The sequence below is a fragment of the Phaseolus vulgaris genome, chromosome 9 (genome assembly GCF_051622355.1).
Source record: "Phaseolus vulgaris cultivar YP4 chromosome 9, ASM5162235v1, whole genome shotgun sequence".
Classification (NCBI taxonomy): Eukaryota; Viridiplantae; Streptophyta; class Magnoliopsida; order Fabales; family Fabaceae; genus Phaseolus; species Phaseolus vulgaris.
This window is the reverse complement of record NC_143506.1, coordinates 15,112,682-15,132,303: the sequence shown is the minus strand read 5'-3', so window position 1 is coordinate 15,132,303 and position 19,622 is coordinate 15,112,682. Positions and strand designations below refer to the sequence as shown.

The window sequence follows — 19,622 nt, the reverse complement described above, 5'->3', positions numbered from 1 at the left end:
GTCGAGTTGATATCACATGACATTATATTATTCCATACCTTCTTGATAATAAATTTAATTGACTTTAAAGTACTCCTAATTCAAGTTAGTTTTTTCTTAACCCAGAATGCCTATTTAGGCTACATAATAATGTTCTTAGATATATATATATATTATAATGTATCTATCATATGTGAGCATTATGTTTGCACATCCTATTAAATAGTTATATAATTAAAATTAAAACGTTCATAAAGAAACATAGTTATGCTATTCAAACATAAAAAGCACAAATAAAAGTTTTGTTGAAACCTAAAATTCTATCAAAATTATCTATTCTTTTACATTTTAAAAATTTAAAATTTTATTTATATTAATTTATTATATAAAATAGTTAAGAACTAAAATCTTAGATAACAATTTTTTATTTTATAATCTTTTTATTAATAATATTAATATTTTAAATATGATTTAGTTTATAAAATAATATTTCACTTTTTTTTACAAACTCGTATATATATGTTTGTAAAATCTTATAAATCCGTTGCAAAAATTTAAATATTTTTTAAGTTATTATAATTTCTTTTTTGGATTCAAAGATTTTTTTTTTATCAACAAAAAATAAATAAATTAAAATGAGATTACAAAATCTGCATAATAACTTTTTCATAAACTATAACATTTTTGTATAATCTTTTAAATTTCAATGAAGTTTTCAATATAAAAAATAGGTTTTAAAGTTCAAATGCAACACACCTTTATATAAGAATCTAACTTGAAAAGAGGACTTGGCCTGAAGATTGGTAGATGAAGACAAACAGGGGAAATAATTATAATTATGAGGTGCAGAGGATATGCAAGTAGAACTTGTTTCTCTCTTTCTTTTAGATATTCTTCTGGAATTCTCTATTCCTAATTATACTATTACTCTTTACTAAAAAACTAAACTAAGGAAATTACAATGCAAACTTAAGTTAATGACAAGATAAGTTACAATATTCTCTCTTCTTTTTTCTCAAAAAAATATGATAAATTATTCATATTAATATTTGTACTGGTATGGACCAACCGGTCAAATATCATAACTCAGTCTCCCTGACCGTGCTGAGCGAACCCTGAACGGAGATGCAGGCCGACCGACACACTTAAACCATTAACACTCAAATTAAGATCAGTAAAGTTAAATTACCATTAAGAACTAGGTAATACGCCTCTAAGTGTAAGTCCATTAAAATAATATAAATAGTGCATATTCCAAGAACAAGATATCTCATTATCACTGTACACCTCCGAGTGTCGAATCCCTTTTAATGACTTGAGCGTCGGAGTGACTTCTGACTTCTGCAGGTACCCCCCATTTGGCATTTATCTGAGATAGGGCGACCAAGATCTGAAGGAGTAGCATCGAGGCAAGAAGAACCATAGTGAAGCTCTAGCAATCTGCTTGAAGGAAGGAAAAAGTCAAAGTCGTTCAATAGTTCTCTAGGTCCCATCTCTCTAGTAGGAAAAATATTGTTATTAATAAGTTACAAATTAATATTATTAAAATTGGTATTAATATTATTAATATTTTTATTAATATTATTGATAATAATATTAATATTATGATTAACATTATCATTAATATTAATATTAATATTAATACTTTATTCTCAATATTCATTCATACATTTATCTCAACACATGAAGTGCGACTCCGGAACAGGGTGTTAGTAGATTTAAAAGATAATTTTGCTATTCATCCAAAAAAAATTTCTGAAAGTGACCTGCATTGTCATATTTTGATTCTTTTTAACATTGAAAGATGTATTCATGTTCAACTAGAACTAACTTTAACATAAAAATAAATGTCATCCCCGCATAATTAATTATGGCTATCTGCATAATCTTCTCCCTTTGACCTTCTTTTTGCTATGATGTCTAAACTGTTGTGTAACATCACTTCCTTCACCACTTTGTAGTTGTAGCCAAAGGGTATGAGAAAAACGGATCCCCAACTCTAGGCATTGAAGTTGTACATTTGTCTATTTGGTAGTCATGCATCTACTGTATTGATCTAATCATACCCTATACATCATCAAAATAAAAAACCAAATACCTTCCAAACAAGATACTTGTAGCATGATTAATTTAAAATGGTAGAGAAAATGAAAATTCACAACATTTAAGAAGAAATAATTATTTAAGAGATTTTAAGCATAAGATTGGATTAAGAGACCAATTAGAGAAGGAAGTGGATACAATAATTTTACATTTCAACCACGATGAAGTTTTAAGTTGGGCATGTGCAAAATTTCTTCGACATCAACTACCCTTATTTAAAAACTACAAACTTCCTATGTTCTCATATGGGTCATACTATTGCAATCCACATGGTTTTCCAAAGTAGGTTTTGCTTGTTGTTTAACTGAGTCAAGTAGAATTGCTCCAAAATGATTAAAGATATTATTGTGTTGGACAACCTGATATCCTACGCACCTAAGACATGAATTCCAGAAACTGTAAGAGCAATGTCACAACTCAGAAATAAGTGATTCACAGTTTCTATTTCTTGTGAGCACAACGGACACATAATACTCTCTAAATTAACCATTTTCCTATCAAGAATGATCCTTGTAGGTACTTTCCCTAACGAAATCCTCCATGCTAGTATCTTAGTGTTGGGAGTAGCTTTTACAAACCAAAAATATTAAAAAATATATATTATTTTCATCACTGCTTGTATTCCTTAAAATCCTATAAACATACTTATTTTGAAACTACCTTCACAATCGCCTAGCTATATCCATGTGTCATGTGCATATTTTTTAAGATTAACATTGTTTAAGTGACTGATTAACACTTTTTATCATTTCTCCCACTGAAATATATTTATTTTCCACTTTAAATTCCATGTTTATCCTCCTTAAAACCATCTCACAACTTACCCATTGACTTCCCATGATCATTTGAAATAAAGTGAGAGACGCTTATTTGAGGTTATGAATGCATACCCATTTATCATTCCAAGATATGATCTTATCTCCTTTCCCTAATTTTCATCCAGTAATTTTTCTCCATTTTCCACTTGTCTCAATTTCTAAGTGTCATATCCATTTTGTCAGACGACTAATGTTACAAATGATATGATAGGTTCATACCTTACCGTGAATCATCATGAATAACTCAATTCAAATTTTAATTTAATTTAATTGGCATAAAAATACTTAAAATTGGTTTTTTCATAACCCACATGAAATGCTCAAATAGGCTACATATTCATATGTTATTATATTACACAATGTATGTACAAAATGTAAAATGTGGCATTATGTCACACATCCTATTAAATTGGTTATATAATTTAACTTAAAATATCATAACATGAATAACTATGTTTTTTTATTAGTAAAAAAATAATAATGATAGAGGTATTTCAATAATATTTCAACTCTTATAAAAATAAAAATGTCATTCAATCTAATTTTTTTTTTATGTTATGAAGGAAACTCTCTAACACAAAAATTACTGTATAACACATAAATAACTATGCTAGTTAAACATAAAGCATAAATAAATGTTTGAGGTTAACAGAAAAAACCTTATGTATATGTGGATTAAAAGATGATTCAGCTATTTACCCTAAAAAAAAGTTTCTGAAAGTAACATGCATTGTCATATTTTAACATGCAATCCACATGATTTTCCAAAGTAGGTTTTGCTTATTGTTTAACCGAGTCAAGTAAAATTACTCAAAATGATTAAAAATATTATTGTGTTGGACAACTTATATCATATCCACCTAAGATATGAATTCCAGAGACTGCAAGAGCAATATCACAACTCAGAAATAAGTGATTCACAATTTCTACTTCTTGTGAGCACAATAGACACATAATGCTCTCTAAATTAACCATTTTCCTATCATGAATGATCCTTGTAGGTACTTTCCCTAACAGAATCCTCCATGTTAGGGTCATAACGTTGGGAGTAGTTTACGAACCAAAAATATTTAAAAAAATATATTATTTTATAGCTGTTTTTAATCCTTGAAAACCTATAGACATACTTATTTTTGAAACTACCTTTAGAATAGTCTAGCCATATCCATGTGTCATGTGTCTCTTTTTTTAAGATTAACATTGTTGAAGTGATTGATTAATACTTCTTCTAATACTTCCCCATTGACTTTCATGATCATTTGAAATAAAGCGAGAGACACTTGTTTGAGGTTATTAATGCCTATCCATTTATCTTTTCAAGACATGATCCTATCTCTTTTTCCTAATTTTCATCCAATAATTTTTTCAAACCAGTTTTATCTCCTCCCTGTCTCCTCATTTTCATTTCTATATTTAGATAAAATATTTTTTTCTCTATTTTCCATTTGTCTCAATTTCTATGTGCCATATCCATTTTGTGAGAAGAATAATGTTACAAATGATATAATAAGAAGTTAGATTATTCCATTGTGAATCATAATGAAAAACTCAATTCAATTTTGATTGTAATTTAATTGGCATAAAAATACTCAAAATTTCAAAAAAAAAATTCATAACCCACATTAAATGCTTACATAGACTACATATACATATATAATTTAAAGTTAAAATATCAAAAATAAATAGCTATGTTTTTCTATTGTAAAAAAAAAATAACAAAGACATTTTAAATATACCTCAATTTATACAAAACAAAAATGTCATCCAAAATATTTTCTTTGACGTCTTAAATAAAATACTACGCAACACAAAAATTACTATGCAACATATAAATAGCTATGCCATTTAAACATAAAAGTATAAATAAATGTTTTGTTCAAAACTAAAATTCTATCAAAATTATCTATTCTTAAATTTATAAATTTATTTTTTTTAAGACTGTGATAATTAATATTGAATATCAATTTAAAAATTATTTTATAATTTTTTTATTAATAATAGAAACTATTTTAAATATTAATATTTTTTAATTTATAAAATATTTTTTTTAAATTAGTTGTTAATAAATCTGTTTTTTTATGCTTTTTCATGTGTAAATCTCATATTATTTTATTATTTAAAACTATTCTATATTTTTAAAAACTCGTACAATTTTGTAAAATCTTATAAATTCATAGCAGAAATTTAAATATTTTTGAAGTTGTTGTTGTAATCATGTTTTTGGATTCAAATTACAAAATCTTTATAATAACTTTTGTTTATAAATTATAACATTTTTGTATAATCTTTTAAATTTCACTGAAGTTTTTAATATAAAAAAATAAGTTTTTAAATATAAACCACTTATGGTTAATTAATATTTATTTAAAGTTAATTATTTTAATTAATAATATCAGATTTTCTTCAATAAATATAAAAAATTACTAAATTCTAGTTTTATGAATGCTCTAATTTCTTATAAAAAAAAATTTAAAGCATGTCTATCTCATTATATATATAAAAAAAACTATATGATCTCACTACCACCAAGCATAATATCAAATCTTACAAATAGGACTTATAAAAAGAGTGACTAAAATGCAAATTGGTTAATCAAATTGTAATCAATAAACTATTCATACATTTATTTCTACACATGAAGTGTAGTGTGTGGTCCTCGAACAATGTGATAGCATTCCTAATAAACTTGTTTTTAATATTCTTTCATATATTTATCCTTACACATGAAGTGTGATCCTGAAATAGAGTGTGAACGAAACAGGGTGTTAGTAGTCCTAAAATCACTACAATAATAAAGATGATTGAACTATTCACCATACAAAAAAGTTCTCAAAAGTCACATGCATTGTCGTATTTTGATTTTCTTTTTACCATTGAAAATGACTTCATTGATTTAATTAGAACTAACAATCTTTGAAGTAAAAAAAATGCCTCCCACATAATTCTGGCTATCCCCATAATCTTTTTTGTTTTTCCTTATTTCTGCTTAATGTCCAAACTCTTGTGCAACATGACTTCCTTCACCACTTTGTAGTTCAGTCAAAGGGTATGAAAAAAACAAATCTCCAATTCTACACATTAGAGTTTCACATTTTATTATGTGGTAGCCATGCCTACTGTTATTACTGATCCAATCATACTATCCATCAAAACAGAAAATCAAACACCTTTCCAATCAATAAGGAAGATTATATACATGTAGCATGATCAATTTAAAATGACAAATAAAAGGGAAATCCATAATTCAATAAAAAATATTTATTTAAGAGATTTTAAGCATAACATTGAATTAAGAGACCAATCAGAGGAGGAATAAGAGAATGATGAAATTTTACATTTCAACCACATCAAATTTTTTTCAACATCAACTAGCCCTTGTTTAAAAACTATACATTCTTATGTTCCCATATGTGTCATACTACTGCAATCCACGTGACTTTCCAAAGTAGGTTTTGTTTTTTGTTTGACTGAGACAAGTAAAATTGTTCAAAATATTATAGATATTATTATGTTGAACAACTTGATATTCTACCCACTTAAAACATGAACTTCAAACTGTCAAAATAATATCACAACCCAGCAATAAGTGATTCACAACAGTTTCTAGAGCAATTAACCATTTTTCTTATCAAGGTATTATCCCTAATAAAACCCTCCTTGTTAGGATCATAACATTTAGAGTAGCTTTTGCTTACTAGAAATATTTAAAAAAAATATTATTTTCATAGTATTCCTTAAAACGTATAGACAAGCCTAAGTTACATTCATAATCCCTTAGTCATGTCCAGTATTTTGTTAAAAAGGCTAATCTTATAAGTGATATCACATCACATTATAATATTCCATACATTCTTGCTAATAATGAATCATCATAAAAAAAAAAATTGAGCATAATTTAATTGACATAAAAATACTCAAAATTTCAAATTTGATTTTTTCATAACCCACATTAAATGCTCACATAGGCTACAAATACATATGTTCTTATATTACACAATGTATATATAAAATGTAAAATGTGGCATTATGTCACACATCCTATTAAATCATTATATAATTTAACTTAAAATATCAAAACATAAATAGCTATGTTTTTTATTGAAATAATAATAATAATAAAGATATTTCAAGAATATTTCAACTCTTATAAAAATCAAAATGTCATCTGATTTAATATTTTCTTTCATGTTACGAAGAAAACTCTCCGACACAAAAATTACTGCATAACACATAAATAGCTATGTTAGTTAAACATAAATTAAATAAATGTTTGTTAAAAACTAAAATTCTATCAAAATTATCTATTCTTAAATTTATAAAATTTATAATTTTATTAATATTAATTTTTATTTTAAAATAGTTAATAGTTAAAACTACGATAATTAATATTGAATATCAATTTAAAAATTATTTATAATTTCTATTATTAATAATAGAAATTATTTTAAATATTAATATTTTTTAATTTATAATTTTTTTTTTCTAAATTAGTTGTTAATAAATCTGTTTTTTCTCTATTAACTTTATAATTATTAATTATATATAACGTTTATATGTGGATTTAAAATCACTTAATAAGTTAACAGAAAAAAAAAACCTTATGTATATATAAAAAAGTGAACTTAAAGCCTAATTCAACCTCATAAAACCAACACAAAAGGTGAGTTTTGCACCCACTTATATACAATGAAATGTCATCATCTCTTGTCGATGTGAGATCTCCAACATTATATGTGGATTAAAAGATGATTGAGTTATCTACCATACAAAAATAGTTTGTGAAACTGACATGCATTGTCATATTTTGATTCTCTTTTTACCATTGAAATATGTATCTATGATTCTCTTTGACATAAAAATAAATGTCATCCCCACATAATTATGGCTATTTGCATAAACTTCTCTCTTTGCTCTTCTTTCTGTTATGATGTCTAAACTCTTGTGCAACATCACTTCTTTCACCACTTTGTAGTTGTAGCAAAACGGTATGAGAAAAACGGATCTCTAACTCTAGCCATTGGAGTTGTAAATTTGTCTATGTGGTAGCCATGCATCTACTGTATTGATTCAATCATACCCTACATCATTAAAACAAAAAAAAAACCAAATACCTTCCCAGCCAATAAAGAAAACCATATACTTGTAGCATGGTCAATTTAAAATGGCATATAAAAGGGAAATTCACAACATTCAAGAAGAAAGAATTATTTAAGAGATTTTAAGCATAAGATTGGATTAAGAGACCACTCAGAAAAGGAAGAGGATGTTGTAATTTTACATTTCAACCACAATGAAGCTTTAAGTTGTATCATGTGCAAAAAAAAATTCAACATCAACTACCCCTTGTTTAAAAATTACACAGTTCCTATGTTCTCATATTTGTCATACTATTGCAATCCACATTCAAAGTAGGTTTTACTTGTTATTTAACTTAGTCAAGTAAAATTGCTCATAATGATTAAAAATATTATTGTGTTGGATAAACTAATATCCTACCCACCTAAGACATGAATTCCAGAGACTGGAAAGGCAATGTCACAACTCAGAAATAAGTGATTCACAGTTTCTATTCTTATGAGCACAACTGGCAGATCATGTTCTATATTAACCATTTTCCTATCAAGAATGATCCTTGTTGGTACTTTTCCTAACAGAATCCTCCATGTTAGGGTCATAGTGTTGTGAGTAGTTTTTACAAACAAAAAATATTTGAAAAAAAATATTATTTTCATCGCTGTTTGTATTCTTTAAAAACCTATTGATAGACTTATTGTAAAACTACCTTCAAAATCGCCTAACCATGTGTCATATGCATCTTTTTTAAGGTTAACATTGTTTAAGTGAGTGATTAACACTTTTTCTTATGCTTTCTTCCACTCAAATATATTTATTCTCCACTTTAAATCCCATATTTATTCTCCTTCATACCATCTCACAACTTTCCCATTGACTTCTCATGATCATTGTCTCCTCATTTTCTTTTTTATATTTAGATAAAAGATTTTTTCTCCATTTTCCACTCTCACAATTTCTAAGTGTCATTTCCATTTTGTCAGAAAATTCATATTAGAAATGATATAATAGGAAGTTATATTATTTGATACCTTATTATGAATTATCATGAAAAACTCAATTCAACTTTGATTCTAATTTAATTAGCATCAAAATATTTTCTTTAACTTTTTGAAAAATTGAGCAACATAAAAATTACTGCGCAACACACAAAAATATGCTATTTAAACATAAAAGCATAAATAAATGTTTTGTTCAAAACTAAAATTATATAACTTTTAAATTTATAAAATTTAAAATTTTGGTAAAACTAATTTATATTTTAAAATGGTTAATAATTAAAACCGTGATAATTAATATTGAGTATTAATTTAAAATTATTTTATAATTTTTTTATTAATAATAAAAACTATTTTAAATATTAATATTTTTTTAATTATGAAATATTTTTTTTTCTAAATTAATTGTTAATAAATCTGTTTTTTATGCATAAATCTTATATTGTTTTATTATTTTAAACTATTCTACTTTTAAAAAAAACTCGTACAAATTCGTAAAATCTTATAAATTCATTGCAGAAATTTAAATATTTTTGAAGTTGTTATAATTATGTTTTTGGATTCAAATTAAAAAATCTTGATAGTAATTTTTTTATAAATTATAACATTTTTTATAATCTTTTAAATTCCACTCAAGTTTTTAATATAAAAAATAGGTTTAAAGTTCAAATGCAAACACACCTTTACATAAAAAAATTAAAATTACAATGCATGAAGTGAGATGAAGACGGAGAAAATAATTAAAATTATGTGGCACAAAATATATGAAGTGAGAACTTGTTTCTCTCCTTTCTATATTTTTCTGGATTCTCCATCCCTTATTATACTATATATTACTCTTTACTAAAGAAATTACAATGCATTTTTTTCTGGATTCTCCATCCTTTGTTACACTATATATTACTCTTTACTAAAGAAATTACAATGCAAACTTAAGTTAATGAGAAAATAAGTTTCAATCTTCTCTCCTTTTTTTATAAAAAAAATGAAAAATTTAGGATTTGTTTAAAATTAAATAAAGAAACAGTCCTAAACAAATCACAAAATGTAAAGGAATATTAACAAATATATTTTAAACTTTTGGAGTAGAACATATTTCATCCTCTTTTTAAATATAAAACAGTTATAGTTAATTAATATTTATTTAAAGTTAATTATTTTAATTAATAATATCAGTTTTTCTTCAATTATAACACATTTTGAAGAGTTTGAAGAGTTAATAAATAAAAATATAATAAAAATAACAAAAATAATGAAGTTTTAATTTTAAACTTAAAATTTTGCATTATTTAATTTTATTAAAAAAGAATTCATACCATTTATTATTTATAAACTAAATAATTAAGAACATCATGATATTTCAACTAACTCGATCATATTTAAATTTAATATTTTAGAAAGGTTATAAATTAAATTTGAAAAACAATTTTAAAAAACATAATTAAATATTTTTAAATAGTTTCATAGCAAGAGGTGAGTCGAAGCGGTTGATAGAGAGGCTTTGAGCATAGCATGGACCACAGAAATCCTCGTTCATTCATTTATGCTCTCGTCACAACACGATTCTCCCTGCAACTCAACCTCTCCATTAGCACTCAACCACACTCTGCTTCTCTTTATCACCATCATACATCACTCTCTTCTTTTATGCTCGCTCTCATGCTCCACCATATTCTCACTGATTCCGAGACCGATGTGGGACAATGTTTCAAGGAAGAAACTATAGAAAAGGTCATGCAAGAGCTTTACAAGGAAATCATGGCTTCCCCACCTTCCTCAACGCCCACTCTGTTCTCTTCAGATGCCTCTCTGGTGGTCCAGGTACACCCGCAAGATGAGTCTGTGGAGATTGAAGTTACTCATGATCAGAAGACCTGCAATGGGGATCAGGGTCAGGTCCTTGACATTACTCACTGATTTTGATTTCATTTCAACACAAAAATTATCCACATCAATCACATCCTACTACAGTTATAACTTATAGTAATCCTCCAATAATATATATATAAATGTCATATGTTAATACTTTTTTTTTCTCTCTGCACCGCTTTAATAAATATGAACATATATTATAATGTATGAATTCGTCTTGCTATTACCTTTTTGAGTTGTTTGTTCTACTTTTGTTCTACTATGAGGACTGAATATTCTAATTGCAGATTGTTTGTAGTAAGTTGACTGGTTTTAGTTATTCTAAAATTGTATATTATGGTTGAGTTCATTATTGTAACTTACCATGATACTTAAGCCTCCTTAAAAATATTGTTTGCATGTCTATATTTTAGTATTGGAAACAGTTGTGTCAAGGCTCCTTGTCTGAGATGTTCTGGGGAACTAAAATTTAGAGGTTCAAGACTCAACCGTTTAGTTTTCAAATGAAATGAAATTTTGCATGTGCATACGTACAAGTCAATTGTAAATTTATAACTAAATATTGAACAGCTATGAGTACATGGAAAATAATTGAAACATATTTGAAAAGCAGAGTTGCAACATTTTATGGTGGATTCTTTCATATTTGAGTGTAAGGTTTGAACTCTGATGAACACTGCATAGTCACCCAAAACATGCAATTGCGAACAAGTGCAATCAGATATAGCATTATGTTATTTTTTAATTTTTCAATTACAGAAATTCAGTTCAGTGAGGGTTGGTGAGAGTACTTAAAAGAATAAATCACAATCCCACCAAAATACCAAGTTTCATAAATTAATCATTTATGAATTGAATTGCATTTTAAAATTAATTGATTTTGTGTGCACGAGATTGACTCGTGCTATCTCACCGTTTCCCTGACATGTTAATAAATAGTAATAATAATATCTATTTTTAATCTATTGTATTCCTTACTAAAGACCTGTAATAATTGTGGTGAGGTCTGCTAGGACCAGTATTTAAATGGTTGAGTAAAGGACCATAACACTAAAAAAATAAGAGTTTACAAAATCAACTAATGGTTGTCACCTAATAAGAGTTTATGTGTCTTAAAGATTAATATGCATAAATATTATAAGAGTTCGAGAATTGGTCTATGTTCACAATTGTTTGTTGTTACAATTTTTAGAAATACGAGTAGGAATAAATTTTTATTGAAATGTAGATATATAAGAAGAGATGTAAAATTTTTGAAAGATTGTAAATTAATATTTTTAATTATACAGTTTTTAAAATAATATTTTGATACTAGAACTAATAATCCTTCATGACTAGACTGAAAAGACTAAAATCCCAACTAAGAGTATCAATAAGGATGAGTAAGTTCTTCTTCAACCATATCAATTTTAACCTGTAATTTATTATTTTTCAAAAGTTTTCAAATTTTTACACTTTATTATAGATTTGAAAATTCAGAATTCAAAAAATATAATTCAAAAGTCAAAATTTTGTTTTGAAAAAAAAAATCTAGAACACATAATCTGAAAATACATTCTAAAAAAAAAAATTAGAATTCAAAAATACATTTCAAAATCCAAATCTGAAAATGTATTCTGGAAAAAAAAATCTGAAAATACATTTTGGAAAAAAAAATTAGAAATCAAAAATATGTTCCAGAAATTTAAATCCAGAATATTTCTAGAAAAAAGGTTCCAAGTATTTTTTTTTATCCTCACCTTAAAGGTTATTTTTGTCATTTTGCAGGATTACAGTGGCAACTTAAGTGTATGCTGGAATTGATATGGTGCAGGAAGAATTTGTCATTAGGATGACACACTTTCTTTATTGGCCCGTAGTGCTTAAGTAATACCTTGTTTGATCCATTGGTCTATCCGCTTAAGGATGATCCACGGGTATGCAGGTCAGTTTGCATTAAAAAAATAAAATTTTATCAAAAAATAAGTTATAATATATGTAGAAAATAATATTTGTCAATAAAAAAAAAATATAGAAAATAAAAGTTGGAAAAAATATTTTTGTATTTTTTGTTAAGGGTATTTCTTCCTCACCTCATCAATTTTGAAATTTAATTTTCATAACATAAAAATCAATTTTATAAATAAAAATTTATAAGAGAAAAATTTTAAAAATAACTTTTTTAGAACAACTATTTTACTTTATGGAATTTAGAAAAGTTAGTGTGACTTTTAGAATTTGATTTCTGAAATTGGTAGGCGTAAAAAAAAAGTTTAAGAATATATAAGAAGAAACACATTTTTATTATTATGGAAACTTGCAACCTACCTCGCTCCATCCATAATCTAATCTGCACAAATTAAAATATCACTTATATATACCATAAAATATTTTTTTAATGCATTGCTAAGTAGTAAAACATATTTTTGAATTTTTTATAATAATATTTTTTTATGTGGTTACAGATGATTGTTGTTATTTGAAGTGTCAATTTAGCTGAGATGTCAAGTTGCATAAGAATGTCTAATTTTTATATAAAAAATAATAATTTTGTAATATTTTAAAACTTATTTGTCTTTGTTGCAAATTGACAATGTGTGAGTCTCTCTTTGTTGCAAACGTCTTTAGTTGAATTAAAGTTTTAAATGTGTGTCTGTAAATGTTCAACCTGAATTTTATTTCTGAAACTTTGTAAAACATTAAAACAAACAAATACTGGAACTTCAACTTAAAGGTATGCATATCATACATTACTAAAACATATAATCATTAAAGAACCGTTAGATGTGACATTATATCTTAAGAACCGTGAAAATACAAACATTACGCATCCTCCATACGGGTAACAAAAACAAATAATTATTACAAATGGATAAAAGTTAATATAATGAACAAAAATTAACACAGCATACATGTTTAAGATTATTAAATATATAATTTGTTCACTGTAAACAAATATTAATATATTTTATTTTTAGTATTATAAAAAAATCAATTCTAATATAAGAAATATAATTTTGTTAATTTTGTTTAAACTTTAATGGTTGAGTTAATTGAGTCCATCCTGTTTGATCTTTAAAATGTCTCACCCTAGCTTATTGGAGATAAAATTAATCTCAATATGTAAATTATTCCAATTTTATTCACATGTATTATAAATTCATATTTTTTAATGCATATTAATTGAAAGTTAATTACATATTAATATGTGTGTTTCTTTTTAATAAATACACGTGTGGATTATTAATAATAAACAACAAATCTTCAAGCACTTACCTCAATTATTGATCCTTATCAAATAAAAATAATAAACTTAATTTTTTATATTAAACTTATTTTTTTATATTAAACTTATTTTTTTTATTATACTAAAAACAAAAAAATATGTCAATAATTACCGTAGGAACCGACTATTAACCTAATATTATTTATTTAAACAAAAGAAGTTAAGAAACTAAGTTTCTCTTGTTTTAAACTTTCTCAAAAAAATATTCAAAAATGGGATTTGAGAATTTAACTATTTTTAATTAAAATAAAAAATTTACTTAAAAACTATTTTTTCATTCTTATAAAACCATTTAATATAGCTGAATTAAATTTTATAGTAAAAATAGTTCATTGCTCTATAATTTATATCACTAAAAAAATTTAGTATAAAATAATAAAGTGATTTATTATTAAAAAATTATTAATATTTAAAGTAATTTCTATTAATAATAAATAATTATAAAATAATTTCTTTAGTATATAAATTAGTTACAAAAGTTTAACAACTAATATTTTTTAAACTCTAAATTAGTTTTTAAAATAGTAATTGAAACTAATTTAAAATATAAATCTTTTAATAGTTAAAACTTTGATAATTAATAGTAAAATATCAATTAATAAAAATTTAGTTAAATATGAAGAATTTTTTAATTTACAAAATAGTCTCTAATTTTAATTAAAGTAAGTAATTATTTTAATTTTTAAAAAAAAAAATTTATTTAATAATTTTTTTAAATTATTTGTTTAAGTTTATTTTCAACTCTCATTCTCTTCCAAAGAGAGGATTATAAAAGTTGTAGCTTAAAGACAAGTGGTTGGATTTCCGTCAGAAAAGCAGATGAGGAAAGATGAAATCGGCCACTGATTGTAGTGTCATTTAGCCGAATACCACGTGGTCCATGGTCCCTATAAATTTATGAGTGACACATCTACGTTCAGACAAATTGCCTCTCCGTCAGTAACAGTTTTTGGCTTCATATCACTCATACGTAGCTTCCTTCTTCATCTTAAAAACTTATGTCTTCAGATTAGGGCTACATTTTATCTGCCAAAAGCTTGTAGCTCATATGCAAAGAATCTGTTGGCCATTTAATAAAGATGTTTTATGTGTTATTCTTCAAAACTCCTTTGAGTTTGAGGAAATATGATACCAAATATATACAATCCAAAATTCATGCAATTATCTTAACTAATTAAGTAAATTTAGTTTAAAGTGACATCATTAATCTCTCTACACATGCATGTAGGGCAATGAATGCATACGTATAAGTTGTGACATAAAGAGACAATATAATAAAGTCTAGTAAAGAAGACGACGGAGAAAAAGTTACTCAGAAACATGGCATATTAACTTAATTTTGAGAAAGGATAGTGGTGATGAAAAAAACAATGGCAGGGATATAGGAGTATATGGTTGATGGCGAAAGGGTGTGGGGACTCAGAAGCTGTCTCTGTCAGGAGAATGGGGTGCAGTGGTAGCATTTGATTTTCCTTTAGGCAACACTAACAAGTTATGTCTTTCATCCATCTCTTCAGATCTGCAAAATCCTCATCTCACCCCCCATTATTACAAACTGAACAAAATCCATAAATTCTACACAGTTACTGCATAGTGCTAACAATCTAACAAACCTACTCCATTTGAGTTTGAATACAGAGAGGGAGGCAAAAAACTCATCCTGATAAATTTGGGATACATATATAACCATAATGTTATATTTTTTATGTGCTTCTTGTATTGTAAAAAAAAGGTTTTTTAAAACCATATTTTTTAATCTGTTTTGATAATTTTATTTTAATTTTGTAACATGTGGATAATTTGTTTAGTTTTTCAAAGTTCTTATACTATATTACATTGAAAATGAATATTTTTTGTTTGACGTGGTGCTTCAATGGAATGTACTTAATCGCACGTCGCAATAGAAAAAGAAAAATTCTGATGATGAAGCCTAATTACAAATGGAAAAAAGACAATGACTAAGGATAAAAAAAATAAAAATTATTAACATGTATAAGAAAAAATTAAGACCTAAAATTTAAAACTGAAAAACAATTATGTTAACAATATAACTTAAAAAAATGAACAAAAACAAAGATTAAGATAGAAGTTACGAGAATAATTTTAAAATGACTAAAAAATATTAATTTTTTTAATAAAGAACTAATACTTTTATGCTACCAATTTAAAAAACTATACTATATACACTATAAGCAACAATATTTATTATAAGAAAAGCTATATATACATATTAAATGTTTCAACAACAATTTTAACTCAATGTAAATGCTCTAAAATGCATGTATGCCTGTATATCAAATTAAAGATGTGATAAACTTATTTATATCTTTTGCTGGGTAAAAATATTATATTTTTCCCTAGATTAAATGGGCTGTCAATTTTATCTCAAATAAAATGGAGTTAAATCAATTCATAAAAAATTATTAGTGTAATTAATTATGTATTTTAAGTTTATCATATTTGGACATTCTCTGCTATTAAAACATACAAAATAATAAATTAGTCTCTTTACATATTATTAAAAATTATAAAATAATTTTTTTACCAACAAAAATAAATAAATAAAAACTAAATTAAAATGAAGAGTGCTCCAATCTATATTTTTTTATCACTGTTAAATAAAATAAATAAATTTAAGTATATAAGATACTCCAGTAAAAATATCTATATCTATATTTATAAGAATTTCATCCAAAAAAATCTAACTCAACCAACAAAAAAAGAAATAAAAAAAATTGAGCTACACAATTTTTTCCCTACTCTCTTTTTCACCAAGCAATGGTTTATAACCACAATTCCAAAGAAGTATGGGAAAATCAGCAGTTATAATTGAGCCTAAAGTAAGAAACTGCATTCCAATAAGCACTGACAGCAAAATAGAAATAGTGTCCAAAATTCAGAAAAAATTCCAAAATAATAAATAAGTCTCCTTACATATGAGATGAGAACCACACAATTTGGAACACATTAATAAATTTTCTTCAAGTACCTAAAAGATGTATAAGGTGTTACAGTATGTTATAAACAATTTTTTTTTTTATAAAGGAAGCTATGGGTTTATATTCAACATTTTTCATTTACACAAGACAAAAATATACAATTTGTTTTTTCCTTTTTCAATTAATAATCTTAAAAAACATGAGAGCAATACATAATGAATTCATTAATAACCTTAGAGATAATTAATAATAATAGTTGTACAAAAATTAATAATTAAGTAATTAATTATTTCAATAACTAGTTTAACTAATATTTCAGCATTATTAACCAAAATTACCCTTGTAAAGTTAGTATACAAAATTGTACATAAAAAATAAAAAAATTAAATATATAATTGTATATATTTTTAAAATCTTTTACAGTATTAATAGAAAGAAGAAAACAGGGAAAATATATAGATAATGATTGCTATAAAAAAAAAGTATTGTAAAATATAATGAATGAATTATACATTTCTTTTGTATATATATATTTAGGTAAGTGTGGGGACTGAAAAATAGCAGATAGAATTTTTGTCGGTTTGAGTACTTGCATTCTACAGCTTTATTTTTCCTTGTCTCATCTTAATTGTTTCATCATCATTATACATTGATTTTAAAAGTTAATTGCTAAATTTTTTCATCTCTAGTTATACATTCGTTATTTTTATTTACTTTGTTTTTTGTGATATTATATCTGTTAAAAGTTAAGATTTTTTCTGTTCAAACCAATCTCAGCTCCACTCTATTACCAACTCTCACATGTTCTCAAATTAAAGTTACTTGATCTCAATTTGAAATTAAAAGTTGTTTGCCAATGTTATTCTTTAGCATGCATTTTCAATCGGTATTATTGGAAAATTGACATGTCATAGGAAAAAAAAAACACAAATAAAAAACCCATTTCAGACTGAATTTTGCAACTAATAATATTCATAGCCTTTGATCTCTTCACATTAGGATGGGAAGTTTGTGTTTCATGGTGGATCATTGGATAATCAACAAGTGTGCATTGCCTCGTCCACCCAACCAAAGTCGGTTATGGCAGATCCAATTAGCAGAGCGTGTGGCCACCATGATTTATCCTTCAACAAAATAGAGAACCAAGAAAACAAAAGAGGTAACTACGATCAGTATGAAAAATGGTTGTCTTCAAATGTGAGGTTCACTAGAAAGATGATGAGCCCACCTAGCACTAACAGTGATCTGGCCACAAACAAATTCGATATTATTAGGGTTTGTGCAGATTGTAACACAACCAGTACCCCACTCTGGAGGAGTGGTCCTAATGGTCCTAAGGTCATTTTTCCCTTCCTTCTTTTCTCTAATTAATTACTTAATAATTAACTAATTATACATTGTTTACACTTGATACTTCGAAGTTCTGTGCAAATTAATTAAGAAATAGACCTCTTGGTGGTGCAGTCACTTTGCAATGCCTGTGGCATTCGGCAGAGGAAGGCAAAAAGAGCAATGGCAGAAGCTGCGAATGGTTTTGCTCCTTCCACTTCTGTGGATGCAAAGTCCAGAGTGCGTTCTCACAAGGAAAAGAAGTGTCGTACAAACCATTCAGCGCGGTTCAAGAATAAGTGCAAGACTGCAACTAGTGGTGCTGCTAGAGGAACATTATCGGAGGAAGACTTGAAGGATTTTGCTATAGGTTTGAGGGATGATTCAGATTTGAAGCAAGTGTTTCCAATGGATGAAGTAGCTCAGGCAGCGTTGCTTCTTATGGATTTATCTAGAGCCTTTCTTTACTTATAAGTATAAATATTTCTTCCATCTATTTATTTTCTACTAAGATCGCCTGGTTTCATTATTTAAATATTAACCAATTAATGTCTGCTGATTAAGAAATGTAAGAAAATATAATATATATTTTTTAATAGTTAACACATAATTTTTTAATAGTAAAAATATATCCTATGCCACGTAACACTCTAAAATTGATGTATTTAATTTTAATTAAATATATAATATTAAAAATTTATTAAATAAAAAATAATTTAAATATTAATAATTTTTTAATTTAAAAAATAATATATAATTTAATCAATATGTTAATTAATTATTTTTTAATAATAAATATATTTGGATAATAAAATCAAAATCGCATAATGAGACATAAAAGAAGCAAAAAAGGATTGTTGAAGTACTGATAAGGAGCAACACAAACTTGAAGGTCCTTAGGAAAGGAAAAATTGCAAGTCATTCACTCATTGAAATTGTGAAAGAAAATATTGAAAAATTCATGTGGATTGGAAATAGATATTTATAGTTTATAAGAAAATAATATAAATCTCATTTTATCAGTTAATTTTATAAAGTTAACTTAAATTTAAAATTAATTTGTTTAATATGATATCGAAGTTTAAAAAAGAATTTGTTGAATCGTGCAAATCTCCCAATCACTTGTTAATAAATAAAAAATGAATGTAACAGAAAAAAAATGTGTTATTACATCATGCATAAATTAACCTATCCTCAAATATCTTCTTTAAATTATAAAAATATTACTGTACATATTCTTCATAAC

At 25.8% G+C, this 19,622-nt stretch overlaps 1 protein-coding gene across 1 annotated transcript; it reads left to right on the top strand.

Moving 5' to 3' along the window:
• Positions 1-18,127: 18,127 nt before the first annotated feature.
• Positions 18,128-18,887, top strand: LOC137821351 (putative GATA transcription factor 22). The gene is made up of 3 exons (XM_068625903.2): positions 18,128-18,206; positions 18,333-18,385; positions 18,512-18,887. Exons 1-3 carry the CDS (start codon positions 18,128-18,130, stop codon positions 18,848-18,850), a joined length of 471 nt encoding a protein of 156 aa, XP_068482004.1. The 3' UTR covers positions 18,851-18,887.
• Positions 18,888-19,622: the final 735 nt, after the last annotated feature.